The following is a 16859-nucleotide window of genomic DNA, read 5'->3' as shown; positions in this document are numbered from 1 at the left end:
TTGAAATGATTGTATAAGATTACTGTTTTTGATACTCCATTAGCAATGTGAATTATTTGTATAGAAAAGAATAATCGAACCGTTGTAGGAGCAGGGCTATAGTAACTTCACCCAAAAGTCTTTAGTTCCAAGTAGTTTGTATGATTAAATGGGAATTCTAACCAAGATGGGAGTATTCTTCTGTTGTAAAATTCATTGATCGTTTAAATTTAAGTCGTAATTTTGTAGCTGCTGTTCTAGTATTCTTGTGTGCTAGAATTATTTTCTTAGATCAATAAAAATGATATTTTACTTATAAGAAAATAATTTTGATATGAACGAGTTCAGCTGGAGGGATGTGTTCTTTGATGTTCATCATAATGGTGCCAACACATGGGATCCAAAATGTTTTAGAATTACTTCCTTGAAAAAAAGTTTCATTACTTTGTGGTATGAGTCCTTGTGATTTCGTATAAAAAAAAAGTGGCAGAAACATGTCTTTGGATCAATGACTAGAAATCACTGCAGGTAGTTGAAAAAATAAAAAAGAAGAAAGAAAGAAATCGTTGCAGGTAGAGTTTATCAACGCTAGTTTGAAATAGGGGCGTGGCAGTGGATGAAATTATATATACTATATTATAAAGGTTTGGGGGAAATTACATTGCCTGTCCAATTCATATAATATATTTTAAAATTGCGAAAATTACATTTTAAATCCCATATTTTAAGGGATGTAACAAATTAAATCATGTAGTTTCAAAAATAACAAATTAAATTCTGAATCTTAAGAAAATAACAAATTAAGCCTCAATTTTTCGGTAAAATGATATTGTGTGTGAAGTTTAACATAAAGTCAGTAAATCTCATGGTGATATTGTGTGTGAAGTTTAACATAAAGTCAGTAAATCTCATGGTGATATTGTGTGTGAAGTTTAACATAAAGTCAGTAAATCTCATAGTTTAATATTTTACTTTTTAATTTATAACTTTTTAAAACACCAAGGTCTAATATGCTTTTGAAACTATAGAATTTAATCTTTTACTTTTTAAAACCATAAGGTTTAATTTGTTGCCTTTGAAATTAGAGGGTTTGATTTGTTTGAGCCCTTACACTATAGAATTTAAAGTATTTAAAACCATAAGGTTTAATTTGTTACCTTTGAAACTAGAGGATTTGATTTGTTTAAGCCTTTACACTATAGGATTTGAAGTAAAATATTAGGTAAAAGTTGTGCCATACTTGCTGTGGATGCCCTCTAATTTTATTTATTTAATATCATGAAATGCACTATAAAAATATTAAAAATTGTATAACATAATTTTATTTTTGTCACAGAAGACATTAAACTTATTAAGTATTAATATAATTTACTTACCATTACACACTCTTGGTTCGATGATCACTTTACAAGTATAAGTATTTGTAGGGTGTGGGCGGTAAGAGTCGAGATTCAAGTCTCCAGGAGGAAGCTTCACACACATATACACTTAGATTAGGCTAGAGTAAAATTTCTATCTTATTAAAAAAAATATATTTTACTTAACTAAAACTCTGTTATAAGGGTTCATTATTTATTATATTTTAGTAAAAAAAAATTTTTTTTAGCCATGTAATTTGAAGAAATTTTAGAAAAGGAATCATTAAATAAACTTTAATTAAAATTTTTTTAAATCATAATTTAATATGGTTACACCTTTCTATAAATTATTTAATTTAAAATTTTAATTATATTTATATATATATAATATAAAATATCATTTAAAAATACTTTTCTATAAAACTTCCCCTTTGCATGGACATGTTAATTTCTAATTTTAGACCAGTTTCAAATACACAGCATTTTAATATTTATTTATTGAAGTACAATTTTTTTTCCAAATGACTAAAATTTTTGCATCTACAAAAGAATAAAAAGAAAAGAAAAAATAAAAATTACACTCTTTTTAAGTTTGGTGAATTATTATTTTCGTCTCTTAAATTTCAATTGAGTCATTTTAATGCTTAAAAATATATGCTTGTTGATCCCTCTATCCATAAAATTCTATTAACTATTAAAAAAAAAAAACTTTTGAATACTAAAAATTTACAAAATTTCATTTTATTTTTGGCAAGAGTACAATTTAAGACCTTAACATTTAAATTTAGTGAATTGTTATAAAAAAATATTTTTTATAGTAAAATAAATTTGTTATCAAATGTTTGAGTATTTAATTTTTTTAATTGTTAACTAAATTGACCTTGACATCAACTTAAACTTTAAGGACTAACATGACAAAAAGGAAACTTAAGAGATGAAAATGACAATTCACCGACATAAAATGTTGTAATTTGTAGGCCAAAAAGAAAAACACTAAAGTACACTTAGCCCTTTTAAATTTGGGGTTCTTTTTTGTTTTGACCCTTTACTTTTTAAAATTTTCATTTTAACCTATCATGTCCGATTCCATTTTTATATTGACCATGCGGTCTATTTTTGTTAGTAATCTAATGTTAAGTGCCTTTCATATTTTTTCTCAAAAGAAAATGTGCCTTTCATATTAACTATTTAATGACAATTAGCTTTAAAAATGTTGTAAAAGGCACGGATTTTATTATTACACGCATTTATATATTATGGATTGTCATGTTATTTATAGAAATGATAGTAGGATCAATGTAAAAACATAATAATATATGAAAGGCTCAAAATAAAGATTACCTCAATTATCACATATGACGCGATATCATTTTATTGGACACGCCAAACACGAGTGACAAACTTATGTGACACTTAACAAAAAACACTGATGGAGGGGGGATTACTGATACAAACCAAATATAACTTCACGAGGTAAAATTCAAATCCTGAAAGTTTCAGATATAAAATCCAAAGACACTTGACATGATAGAGACATGACAATGGAGTGGGTCCTATTTGTGTTGAGCTATTACAAAAATGCCACCTAACTCAGTTTCCTAATACTTTAAAAACTCCCAAAAGTTGTTCTCATATCTCATTACTCACTCTCAATTTTTTGAATAATGAGCTGTGAGAATTGAAAACAAAAACCAAACCAAACAATAACCTAGGTAGTGGGGCTCACAAAAATTTGAGTGATAGGTGATGAAAACATAGCAAATCAAACATGTTCTTAATGTGCAACTAATTTGAGTGAAGTTATCCTAGGTTATATATAGAACAAAAAAAAAAAAAAGAAGGGAAATTACATTTTACCATCCTAAACTATACCCTATATTACACTTTGCATCCTAAACTTTTCAAATGCGCGTTTTACATTCTAAATTATGACCTTGTTACACTTTGCACCCCAACGTTAAGTTTGGAAATCTAAAATTTAGAGTGCAAAGTGTAATCAAGAGTATAATTTAGAGTGGTAAAGTGCAATTTCTTCTTTATTTTTAAGGGATTGAGAAGATGAGAAATTGAGTTTTTTTTACATTATGTGATACTTTTATATCCAAATTAACGGAAAACTTAACGTTGGGGTGCAAAGTGTAATAATGATCTAAAATTTAAGGTGTAAAGTGTAATTTAAGGGATAGTTTGAAATGAAATTTAATTTCCTTAAAAAAGAAGAAGAAAGGGGCGTAATTTGAAATTTTTAGCCGTCTAAGCGTCTCAACAAAACACACCGTTTAGTGCTAGTCTGTAAAACCCTAATCGCCTAAACCCCTCGAGTCTCTTTCTCTTGTCTCTCGTCTCTCGTCTCTCGTCTCTGCTCTCTCTGTGAATTGGTTCGAAAAATGGGAATATTCGAACCGTACAGAGCGATTGGATACATAACTAGCGGCGTCCCCTTCTCCGTTCAACGTTTAGGCACCGAAACCTTCGTCACCGTCAGCGTCGGCAAAGCTTTTCAAGTCTACAACGTACTCTCTCTCTCTCACTCTCTGTTTATCGATTTAATGCGAAAGAATGTTTGATTCTTATCAATCTTCCCTTTTGTTTTCTCAGTGCGCCAAGCTTACTCTGGTTCTTGTCGGTAAGGTTATATATGCAAAAAAATATATATGTGAATAATAATGATGTAATTTTGTGTGTTTACTTTATAAAAATCTATGAATGAAGGTCCTCAATTGGGCAAGAAGATCCGTGCTCTTGCTTCGTATCGCGACTACACATTTGCGGCATACGGGAATGAGATTGCTGTTGTTAGGCGTGCTCACCAGGTTTGTCTCCTTCATAAATTTGTTAAAATTTGTTTTATTAGACTCTAACTCACTTCGTGGTACGCTACTTTTGTATCTCCAATTACAACTGACCATTTAAGATGTTATGGAAAAATGTCGGGTTTGTTTGTATAAGCGCTTTTTTTTAGGCTCCCAAATCAAAAAGCTTTCCATTTTGTTAATTATTTTATGTTCTTTGTATGCTTTCTTTATTGAAGTATTGATTATATAATGAGTACAATCTTCTGTAGTGAAGAATGAATGAAATGGGAAGTGGATAACTCTTCTTCTTGATATTCCTGGTAGATATCTTGCAATACTTTTGATTGTAAAATCTCCAGAACGATAAAAAAAAAAGGCTTTGATTTTGCATGATACTTTTGAGTAGGAGGATGTTCCATTCTAAATAAGAATGCATGATAATTTGGGACCAGCTCAATACAGTTTTAGGCCCAAGGCAATAGCTTTAAAGGACCATTTATATACTTGAATATCACTTAAATAATTTTTAGTTAATGTTTAATATTAAATATTTATTTAAAATTGATTATCATTACTTTTTTATATGACTAATTCACTTAATGGTAATTGGGTTGGATTTCTATTGAACCATAATTTGTTTTTGGGTAAATGCTAAAGCCACTACAATTTTTATTAGGAAAAGCTTACAAACTAGCATGGTAATGATTAATGAATGTGATTGGTGGCATTTGAACAAGATAATAAATGGGTATTTGAATTATTTCTTGTGATTGGTGACACGTCATTTTGTAAGACCTATATAGTAAAATTTGTAGTATTTCTAGCATTACTTAATTTTTTGGGCCTTCTTAAGAGTGGAGGAAAAAATGTATTTTTAAAGTAAAAAAAAAAAAAAAAAAATAGTTATTGCCACCCACATTTCAGGACCTTTCTCTAGTAGTAGGGGGCCCTGGGCCATGGCCTAGGCATTAGGTCGGCCCTTTGATCATTCTTCATCCAATGGTCAATGTGGCCGTTCGGATACTTCTTAGAAAGCTGTCAACTGTCAATCCTGCAAAAAAATTTGTTAGTTTTGAAGTATCTAACTGAGATTTTATTTTGTTATGTTAAAGCAATTTCCCCTATGCAAGTATCAAGATTTGTGCGTGTATAGTACTGAAAATGATATATTTAACAGGTAGCAACTTGGAGTGCGCATAACGCTAAAGTCAATTCGTTGCTGTTGTTTGGAGAACATGTCCTTAGTGTTGATGTGGAAGGTAACATGTTCATATGGGCATTTAAAGGAATTGACCAGCCTTCTGCTCCTGTTGGACACATCATGCTAGATGATAAATTTAGTCCTAGCTGTATAGTGCATCCAGACACCTACTTGAATAAGGTAACCACTTCTTCCTTGTTCCTACAAAAATTTAGGTGTCATAAAAGTTATATCACAATGGATGGGGTTGCCTATCACTCATTTCTAGAAAGAACCTCTTATCAAGAAGCACTGCAACACAGGTTCTTCTTGGGAGCCAGGAAGGTTCTTTGCAGCTTTGGAACATTAGCACAAAGAAAAAAATTTATGAGTTCAAGGGATGGAACTCGTCTATATCTAGTTGTGTTTCATCACCAGCACTTGATGTCATTGCAGTCGGCTGTGCTGATGGAAAGATTCATGTTCTCAACATTCGCTATGATGAAGAGTTGGTTACCTTCTCGCATTCTACACGGGGTGCTGTTACAGCCTTATCTTTTAGCACAGGTAAGAGCTTGAGGCTTTTGATATAATATTGTAATTGTAAAGGTGTTTTTAATGTCAGCATGGTGTCATCAAGGATACTGTGCTAGATTTGGAGTTTTGTATGTTGATGAACATATTTATTTTTCATATGTAGTCTATGCTTTTGCTAGGCTTAGCAAATAACTTTTGCATTTTTGCTAGTTTATGCTGCAATGGTTTTATTCTTTGTGCGTGTGTATTGTTAATCAGAATCACCAAAATTTTAAGTTAATTGTTGCAACTAGTAAAGCCAAGTTGCATTTTCCATTGCTATACAGCCTTTAAAGTTGAACTATTCTTTGTTACATTACTTATCCAGAGGAGTATTCTTTAGAGATTCTACAGATAATCTCATTGCCTTATTCTCCCAATTTTATATTGTGTTATAATTCTGGAATAAGTATCACCACTTATTCCAATGGAAGTCAATCTTGGAACATCATTTGATGATTGTTGTCTCCCCCTACCCTCTTCCTTTTTCTTTTGAATTATGAGATGTTCTCTCTCTCTCTCTCTCTCTCTCTCTCTCTCTCTCTCGATGTTTATTTTTGAACTATGATGTGGTTTCTGCTTTTGTTTATTTACTATGCTTTGTAGATGGACAGCCTCTTCTAGCATCTGGAGGCTCATCTGGTGTCATTAGCATATGGAATCTTGAGAAGAGAAGGCTCCAATCAGTCATACGAGAGGCTCATGATTGTTCGATAATTTCACTGCATTTTTTTGCTAATGAGCCTGTCTTAATGAGTTCATCTGCAGACAATTCTATTAAAGTAAGACGAATGAAGTGTCCTTTCTTGGTTTTTATAGTGAATCTTAGTGCAGGCAGAATATTGTATAAGCTACATAATTTAAACATGATTTTCCCTTCAATGAAGATTCTTAAACTGAGCATATCATTTTACATATAAGTTGTTATTTGTCTTTTAACTTTTCATATGGGCCTCAGAGCTATTCCAAATCAAGTTGATTCGAAAGTCTTTGTATTGAAATTTTTTACTCCGAAAAGGATATTAGAGTTTTTCTATGTAATCTTTGTGCCAAGCTTCTCATGTTGTGGTAGTTAATCCGCATCTTCCATCAGGCATGGTGATCATCTTTAGCATAATTTTGTTTTGCATTTTAATGAATATTACATAAAATTGATTTGAGACATAGGGTGAAACATTTTAAATTTAGAATATATCATTCTCATGCTTTGGTGTTTCCATAATGACATATGTAGCATTAGCAAAAAATGGCATATTATGAAGATTTGTGGGTCTGTTGATCAAAAGGACTTGGGTGTTGACGTAGCAGTGATTTGGCAAAGTTAGGAGATGAAGAGATATGTACTTACCAATTAAAAAAAAAAGTAGATGAAGAGATGGGCATTCTGTCACCACAAGTCATGCATTGTTTTTTTAGTTTATATTTGTTTTAGGAAATCAAGAGGTGGTTATAAGTTGCGTATCTCTTACGTTTATAGCTTTTGATGCAGTGAAGCTTCATTGTAAATAAAGAAGGAAATATGGAAGGTTAGGATATCTTTGCACATGGAAATACGAAAGCTAATAATTTTGAAATCAAAAAGAATGTTGAACATTGTAGGTGAAGAGTTTTTCCAAAAGTATTCTTTATATTAGAGTTGGATTTCTTAGCCAGGAAGTTTACTTCAGTGTTGACTAATCCTTTGAGTCCCTTCATAGGAAATTCTCTTGCAGAAGTGAGTGCCCTTGATCTTTCTATATACTGGCATATGTCTCTATTTACTGCTGTCATCAACATTGGCCCTTACAATTAGTGAAGTAAAATGTCTTTTAACAATGACATTAGAAATTTGTTGTAATTGCCATATTTTAAGCCATACAGTATGACTAGAAGCCTGGTTTTGATAGAATTGTCATAGTCAACACTCAACAGGTTTGGAGGGAGCATATGCATGCGTGTCATTATTACTTATACACACTACACCTGCTTGTATGTGGTTGGTGCAGGTTCAAAGGGAACATCTGTGAGAGTTTGGCCACAACAGGTGATGGAGAAGGAGTTTGAACATATGGTTAATGATTGTTATATGTAGAATAGAAAAGGAAAAACCCCTATCTTACCACTGAGAATAATTGAGGGTGGGCATTCATTTAAGTTGGTTGCCAAACTAGTTTCTATAATGTTACCAAAGCCCAAACTAGTTTTTAAAAATTAAATGATATTGTGTTTTCTTCTCTTCATTATATGGTTAATAGTGTCACTTCTAGAGGAAGAGAAATATAATTTTGGTTAGTTGGTGTTTCACCTATAAGTAGGACGGGGAGACGGTGAGTCATTTACTATTACAATGCCCTTTTGCAAGTGAACTATGGGATATTGTTTTTGGGTTATTTGGAGTTCATTCTTTTATAAGTAATTGTAATCTATTAAAATTGGAAAAGCATATACAGATGTTTGAGTTGTTTGGAGTTCATTGGGCGATGCCTAAGGATGTTGTAGATTTACTAGCTTTCTGGCAAGGCTGGTTGGGAAGACATAGAAATAGTGCAATTTGGAAGGCCATTCCTCATTGTGTGATGTGGTGCATTTGGAATGAAAAAAATGCTAGAATTTTTGAGGGATGTGAGCAGTCCATCTTAGAAGTGAAGATGAATTTTTTCAAACTTTTTTTGAGTGGATGATGGCTACAGGAGCATATACCTTCTATAATTTATTAGAGTTTATGGATCATTGTAAACTTAGAACCTAAATGTGCTATGTATTTAGTATACCCCCTGTATACTTGATGTTTCAGTTTTCTATTCAATAAACTTATTAAAAAAAAAGGGTCAGTTCTAGTGCTTAATTTTGCACACTCTATGAAATCATAAATTGAATTTGGTTAATTTCAACCTTTTTTGTTAGCAATTTAAGTTAGATATTATATGATATCAGATGACACAGTAAATGAATATTTAACAACCTTGATTTTCTTTGTGAATATTAATTGTTTAACTGCTAGGGTGAGTTCATCTTGCAAATTTTATGGATGTATGTTACTTCTATCCTACATGAAAATTAATATCTGACCCTTTTTTTCCCTTTTCAGATGTGGATTTTTGACACAAGTGATGGAGATCCCCGTCTTCTGCGCTTTCGAAGTGGACATAGTGCTCCTCCACTTTGCATAAGGTAACAATGCTTTGCCATGATTCTGTATTAGGTATGAAATTTTGAGCTTATTAATTTCATTATTATTTTACTCCAGAACCTTCTGTCTGTATATCATTAAAGGGTTTATACTTGCTAAGGAAAAACTCTTATAGGCTTCACAAATTCCCAATCATTGATCAGGTGCTCTATCTTTCTTTCTTGATTGTAGTGCAGTCACATGAACCTGAGAACTTTTCATAGAATCTTCTAATTCCCACAAATTACTTAACAAAACAAAAGTTCAATGTGAATCCTGCTTCACAATGGTTTTTTTGCCCCTTTTTTGTCTAGCTTATGCCTTTGCTTACTTAACACTGTTAGAAGGTACATTTGCATTCCTCATGGCATCCTTTCTGGTTCTGAGTTTTAGTCATATTTCACAGATTTTATGCAAATGGGAGGCACATTCTATCAGCTGGGCAGGATCGTGCCTTTCGCCTTTTCTCTGTAATTCAGGTTTGGCACCATTTACCAATACAATACATTGTTGTTGTTGTTATTTTTTGTGTGCACACACCTAGTGGGTTTTGAACCCACAACATCACCCTCCACCTCCACTTGTGGGGAGGAATTGTCATTTGAGTTGGCTTACCAAAACACAGTGATACTTTTGTGTTTCTTTTTTCTGCACTACACAATATGTTGTTGTTGTTGTGTTTTTTTTTTTTTTTTTTTTTTTTTTTTTTTTTTGGGCGGGGGGAGGGGGGGGGGTGCGGGGGGAAGTAATAACTTATCTTTGTTCAGTGGACACTGTTTAGTATGATTTTTATTTTGGGAAAATTTCACTTTACCCCTCTAAATTATACCCCCTTTAGACTTACCCCTCTTAACTATGAGAATGCACACTTACCCCCTAAACTATTACCCACGTAACACTTGCCCCCCCTTACACGAGATCTGGGGTTCAAACCCTAGTTACATAAAAAACCAAATGGTGTCTTGGCCTGATGATAGAGAACAATCATTATGGAGCGGATGCCATAAGTTGAAATTCTATCGTACCTATCAGAATAATGTTAATTGCCAATGAAGTAATATTATATGATCTACTTGTGTGCATGTGTTTGAATGCCTAAATGTGGTGTTTTTGAAGTTTTTACTCTCTTATATTTTTTTGGATAGTTCGATAGTTGGGAGAGGGAGAATTTAAACCTTGGACGTCTCCGTTGGAAACTCCAGGAGGTGCCAATTGAGCTACTAAGCTCTTGGCATGTTTTTACTCTTCTTAAAGTTTCTTTGAACTGTTATTGTTTTTTTCTAAGTGATGTCCACTTTAGTTATGCCCGCAAATTTTGTTTCTTTACCTCTATAGTTTTACTTGTGTTTAGGATCAGCAAAGTAGGGAGCTTTCTCAACGTCATGTATCTAAGCGAGCCAAGAAACTGAGGGTGAAGGTATGAGTGATGAGTTGGTACTTTTGACCCTTATTTATCATATTACTAAGTTCATTTGTATTATTGCTTCTGCTGTATTTCTTCTGCAAGTTTAGTGTGAAGTTTTAAATTGTGAAGGCTTAACTAAAACATCTCTAGGCATAGCATTGGTAACTTCAAAAGTTTCCTCCCTGCTACAGCAGTGTATATATATAATTCTTCATTACTTGTTCTATTACAAATCTTTAGAAGGTCGTGTTTTGTGTATCATGGATATTTGTAAGCAAGCTCATGTACCAGTCCTTAAAATCTTCTCAGCAAAATGCTTGATGGTTAGGGAATTTCTTATTTTTTTTTTTTAACCCTGAACTACAATCTTGTTTTAGTTGTTAAGTTTTACCAAGTACTTAGTTTTTATTTGTTGATTATTTTTCAGGAAGAAGAGATAAAATTGAAGCCTGTTATTGCATTCGATTGTGGTAAGGTCTTCTTATAAGAGTTCTTTCAATGATTTTTGGTTACATCTTGATGTAATTGAGATTTGAAAAGGCTAATGCATTCAGTACTAATAACTGAATGGTTTTCTGATTTTGGTCCTTTCATTTCATGGCCTATAATGTGGCCATTTCTTTTATTAGTAGGTTTGTAGGTTATGGGTCAAATGTCCTTGTCTCACCATCCTTATTGAGTATCTAGACTTGGCTGCATTTTATATATATATATATATATATATATTCCTCCCTTCTTTTTTGCGAATATGGTACTTTGTAGGGCATTTCTGTCAGACTAAAGGCTTACATTCATCTATGTCAATTCACGTCTGGTTTCTTAGCCAACCATTTCGTCCTTCTCTTTCTTTAGTCCTTTTAGCTGGACAATCTTTGCAACCATTGTTTATTATAGTGTGCTAACTATTGATTGAAGCTGCCTATGGTCATCTTGTTGCACACTGATGGTGCATTTCTCTTGTCACAAATGAGTCATTTTGGATTACATTCTTTATTTACACGCTACTCATACCTACTTCTTTTGAATAAGTAATATGAAGTCTTATTAGAATGCGTAGATACCTCATGCATACTAGATTACAAAAGGTTTCCTGAATGAATTATATTCTAAGATTTAAGAAATCAATAAAGTATTAAGACGGAGGAGTGGATAAAAGCACTAGACCACTACTACAGGGTCCATAAGAAATAAGGCTTAATGTACTTATCAAAAAAAGAAAGAAAGAAGGCTTAATGCTATTTTTGTTTGAGTTGTTGAGGTCTGGAATAAGAATGGTAAAATTGATATTTGTATGTATTTACTTTGATGCCCTTTTCTATTTAATCATCATGTGTATCTTCTTATCAACCATTGAGTTTATTTTTATATGTTGTTGTCAGCTACTTTATTATGAAATAAATGCCTAAAAGTTAGTTGCAATTAGTTCTTTATTATCTGACCTCAAAATTAAATATTTAGCTAAAATGGAAGCCTTTTCTGCTAAATGACTTAATCTGTGGTTTTTTTTTTTTTACAGATTTTTTTTTTTTTTTCATAGAATGTATTGATTTACTAATTTTTATTTTGTCAAATCAACTTTAGCTGAAATCAGAGAGCGGGATTGGTGCAATGTGGTAACATGTCATATGGATACTGCTCAGGCTTATGTGTGGAGACTTCAAAACTTTGTTCTCGGTGAACATATTCTAAATCCATGTCCAGAAAATCCAACACCTGTTAAGGTTAGAGTTTCATTCTACTTCTCATTTTCATTTATTATTTTCTTATGTGGAAGGATTTTAGATTTCCATGATGTACAAAACCCATTTCTATCAATGGAAAAAATGAGTTGTTTATTATTTTTTTGCTTCATCTGATTAGCCAAAATTTTGTGATTTAGGAAAAAGCACATGTATCTTGACAAGTCAATGTGATTTGTTAGTATTTCTGAACATCACCAAATGGGCAATGAAAAGACAATTGAGAACTGAAAAGTTGTGGCAAATGTCTCCAATAGTGCTTAGTCTTTTAACTTTAAAATCAAGTAGTTGATTATTGCTTTTATTTGGTGACAGGCCTGTGCAATCAGTGCATGTGGCAATTTTGCTGTGTTAGGGACAGCAGGTGGTTGGATTGAGCGATTCAACCTTCAATCAGGAATCAGCCGTGGCAGCTACCTGGACATGTCAGAAAGAAGAAGCTGTGCCCATGATGGGGAAGTGATTGGAGTTGCTTGTGATTCAACAAATACCCTCATGATAAGTGCAGGATATAGTGGAGATATAAAGGTCTTTATTTCTTACTCCCAAGATATCTCTTTTTTTCATAGGTTGTAATTGTGAACTTTCATTTTTGGCTAAAGCTTTTATGTGATCATCCAAAGGTCTGTTTGTTTTAGCTTAAAATACCATCTTATTTTCATTGCTAGCCTATGTACAACTTTTTAAAGCCTGTACATTTATATAACTTATTTTTTTAAACAAAATAAGCCAATTAAAATGAGCTCATGTAAGCACAGTATATGGTGTGGAGTGAGTTTAGGAAAAACAAAAACAATGAAATTTATTAGTCTTATTTATCGTATAAAATTAGCCAATCTCTTTGCTGCCTTTGAATTTTTGCTCTTTGACTGACGAATTTTATTTCTAAAGCTCCTTTCCTACTTTATTTAACTGAGGCAATTGCTTTTTTTGATAATTCGGTAGTGGGGGGAGGGGAGATTTGAATCTCGGATGACTATGTTAGAAACACAGTTAAGCTATAAGGCTCTTGGTTTAAATTGAGGCAATTACTGTAATTTGAATTCTGAAAGTTTGAGTATATGCTTCTTGTGCTGACTTTACATTTCTGAGTCTTGAATGTAATGATTAACATGGGTTAAGCCCGAGAAGCATATCAACTTCAACCTCTCTCTCTCTCTCTCTCTCTCTCTCTCTATATATATATATATATATGGTGCAAGGTCTTCTGTTTCCTGATGTGTGATAACCATAACACAAAGGTCGTAGGAAAGGAGTTTTCTCCTGTCCAATCTGATGTCTTTGCTGACTCTTGATTGGATTTTTCTTGGGTCCAAATATCTGTTTTGATATTAAGATTGTCCACATTTATATGGCCTTCATGGTGCACTAGCAAGGGTTGGGAGGTTTTTTATTTACTTTTATTTTTTATTTTTATTTTTAAAATTTATTTTTTATTTTATTTTTATTTAAAATTTTTGGGTGCAGATGGGTTGGGTTGGATCTCCAGCTTATAATTATAATGCTTGGTACATCATACATAAAAATCTTTGTTTATGATCAATTAATGGTATGTTTGGATACCGCTTATTTTGCTGAAACTGAAAACTTATTGCTGAAAGTACTGTAGATAAAGGTAAAAGTTAGTTGAAATAGTACAGTGGAGCCCATGAATAGTACCAAAAAGTGCAGTGGGGTTCATGAATAGTAGCAAAAATAAGCTAAATAGTAAAATAATTTTCATTTTTCATTGGCATCAAACTCGCACTTAATTTCTGCTGGAAAGTTCAATTCCTCCAATGTTCTAATGTGCAGGTATGGGATTTCAAGGGACGCGAACTAAAATCCAAATGGGAAATTGGTTGTTCTGTTGTTAAGATTGTTTACCATCGCCCTAATGGTAACTTTTATGCTGATTTTCTGTTGTTATCAATTTTTTACTTTATTATTGTTCTCTGTCTTGCTTTTCTGATCTCTAACGCTTATAATATTATTCCTTGGATCAAATTGTGATCAAGCTATTTTTGACATAATTTTCAGGTCTATTGGCTACTGTGGCAGATGATTTAATTATCTGCTTGTTTGATGTTGTGGCGTTAAGAATGGTTCGTAAATTTGAAGGTCATACGGATCGCATTACAGATTTGTGTTTCAGTGAGGATGGGAAATGGCTCTTGTCATCCAGTATGGATGGAAGTCTTCGAATCTGGGATGTTATCTTAGCAAGACAGATAGATGCACTACAGGTTGATGTGTCTATCACAGCGTTGTGTCTGTCACCCAATATGGATGTTTTAGCAACTACCCATGTTGATCAAAATGGGGTATACCTATGGTAAGTTTGTAGTTATGTCTTACGTTTTGCTTTTAAATGGCATTCCTGATAGGTATAGTGTCACCCAAAAAGGTAAAATGAATGTTATTAATGTGATTGTAACTGTGTCTTTTCTTCCAACTACTATAGGATCAAAATGAGATTAATAATAATATTACGACATTGTAAAAGAATTTAGCATGCAACATGCAGTATGTTGACTGTGGTAGGTTTTCTTGCCCTATTTTTATAGTAGAAGAAGAGAAATTCATAGCAGACAATTTTATCAGGGTAAATCAGGCAATGTTTTCTGGAGCTTCAAATGTTGATTCTTATGCAAGTGGAAAAGAAGTTGTGAGCGTTAAGCTGCCATCTGTCTCTTCGATGGAAAGTTCTCAAGTTGAGGATTCTGATAAGGCCGTTGTGAACCACTTAGAGTCCAAGGAAGCTTCTTTTACTACTCCAGATCAGCAAATCCCGGATCTAGTTACTCTTTCATTACTGCCAAAGAGTCAGTGGCAGAGTTTGATCAATCTAGATATCATAAAGGTCTCTTCTTGCCTCCGTTCTTATTTGTTCTTATTCTAACTTGATACCTCTACTAAAAAAAGAAGGATAATATCCATCTGTATCATGGTTTTCCTTATCTTGTATGAGTGGATGGTTACTTATTAGTTCTTTGTCATGAACATGCAACTTCCAGGTTCGTAATAAACCAATAGAGCCTCCAAAGAAACCCGAAAAGGCTCCTTTCTTCTTGCCTTCTGTTCCATCTCTCTCAGGAGAAATATTGTTTAACCCTAGTAAGACAGCGAATGAGGAGAAGGATACTAAGGTTAATGAGGTGGAAAACAAGAGGAGGGAATCTGATATGCCACCATCCCAATTTTTGCAACATCTTCAGTCCTCTATGGAGATGAAAAATTGTAAGTATGCCAAACACTTATTCGATTATTTCTGAATGTTGTGAATCATCAATTATGAGTTGGTGGTGTTTCCCCTCTTGGTGGTAGTGTAACATCTTTGGAAGCACATCACTGGTCTTATTTTTGTGTACTTCATATTTTGCAGTTTCAGCATTTACCGATTATATTAAAGGTTTATCTCCATCAACTTTGGACATGGAACTTCGAATGCTTCAAATTATAGACGATGATGATGATCAGCAAGAACCAGATGAAAGACCAGAGTTGTTTTCAATAGAACTACTTTTGGATTACTTTATACATGAGATTTCCTGCAGAAACAATTTTGAGTTCATTCAAGCTGTCATCAGGTTGTTTCTGAAGGTATAGGTCTTTTCCTCCTTTTTTTGTTTATTTTTTATAAGATAAAATTTTATTGAATAGGGAAGATATGTCATGTAGTACACAGCAATCCAATCTTTTCTTGTTTTTATGTTGAGCAATATCAAAGTTTTCAAAATGAAAGGAAATGTACCAACTAGTCATGCTTCCAGATTTGGATGGTTCTAGTTGGTGTGGGAATGATTATTGAGGCTAACATCTTTTCCTGTTTCTGGCTAGATTCATGGTGAAACAATTAGGCGTCAGTCAAGATTACAGGATAAGGCAAGGAAGCTTCTTGATATTCAAAGCACAGTATGGCAAGGAGTAGATAAATTGTTCCAAAGTGCTAGATGTATGGTCACTTTTCTTAGCAATTCACAATTTTAGCTGTCCTGAGGTAGCAGCTCATGTGTTGTAATGCCTCCCCAATTTTGTTTGCTAATTTGGCTAATTTATTGCGAAAGTAGGAATAGTGTCATAGTTACAGAAATCATCATGGCATAGATTAGATGGAGCTGAGACTGCGAAGCATCGACGTAGTAGTAAATTTTATTTAAAAGGTTCCATGTATTTCAATGGATATATCAATCAAGGAACGTAGTGTGTGCGCGCACACTCGCTCATGTGTTATTACTGGTGGATGAGTCTTCATGTCATATGATATGTTGTAAGCTATAGCGTGTTGAGATAAGCTCAACTCCATATGATACTGATACCCCGGGAAAAAAGGGAGAAAATTTAAAATATTCATCCTTGCCTGTCAAAATGTGCGAATCTACTTTTGAGTTTTTGTTTTATTCTTCATTTCATTCCACACTGATTCCCTTCTTATTTTGGTTGGCATGAGTACCCTACTATTTTAAGTAGATAATAATTTTATCTCTATTGAGTTTTCCAATCTATCTCATGCAAAAGGTAAAAGAGGGAAAGCATGGAAATAAGTTTCTCTGAAATATTTTGGCTAACGCATCTTCTTCGCAGGCACCAATAGTAGTCATTTTCAGCTTGTAATGCATTTATGTCTTGTGGCTACTTGATAAAAGTAGTTGTACCCAAGTCATGTTTAGATAGTGTCTTCCTATACGGTAAAATAGACT

General features: G+C 33.1%; 1 protein-coding gene across 1 annotated transcript; it reads left to right on the top strand.

The window, feature by feature from the left end:
* The first annotated feature begins 3636 nt into the window (after positions 1 to 3636).
* LOC115968364 (U3 small nucleolar RNA-associated protein 21 homolog) lies at positions 3637 to 16559 on the top strand. Its single transcript, XM_031087748.1, has 18 exons — positions 3637 to 3850; positions 3936 to 3963; positions 4050 to 4150; positions 5310 to 5513; positions 5636 to 5879; positions 6495 to 6670; positions 8956 to 9038; positions 9443 to 9515; positions 10388 to 10453; positions 10869 to 10911; positions 12023 to 12162; positions 12496 to 12708; positions 13975 to 14059; positions 14200 to 14494; positions 14764 to 15022; positions 15177 to 15399; positions 15545 to 15762; positions 16000 to 16559. The coding sequence occupies exons 1-18, from the start codon at positions 3725 to 3727 to the stop codon at positions 16147 to 16149; spliced, it is 2727 nt and encodes a 908-aa protein (XP_030943608.1). The 5' UTR covers positions 3637 to 3724; the 3' UTR covers positions 16150 to 16559.
* Positions 16560 to 16859: the final 300 nt, after the last annotated feature.

The sequence above is a fragment of the Quercus lobata genome, chromosome 11 (genome assembly GCF_001633185.2).
Source record: "Quercus lobata isolate SW786 chromosome 11, ValleyOak3.0 Primary Assembly, whole genome shotgun sequence".
NCBI lineage: Eukaryota > Viridiplantae > Streptophyta > Magnoliopsida > Fagales > Fagaceae > Quercus > Quercus lobata.
Note: the sequence above shows the minus strand (reverse complement) of the source record. Positions and strands in the feature narration are given on the sequence as shown.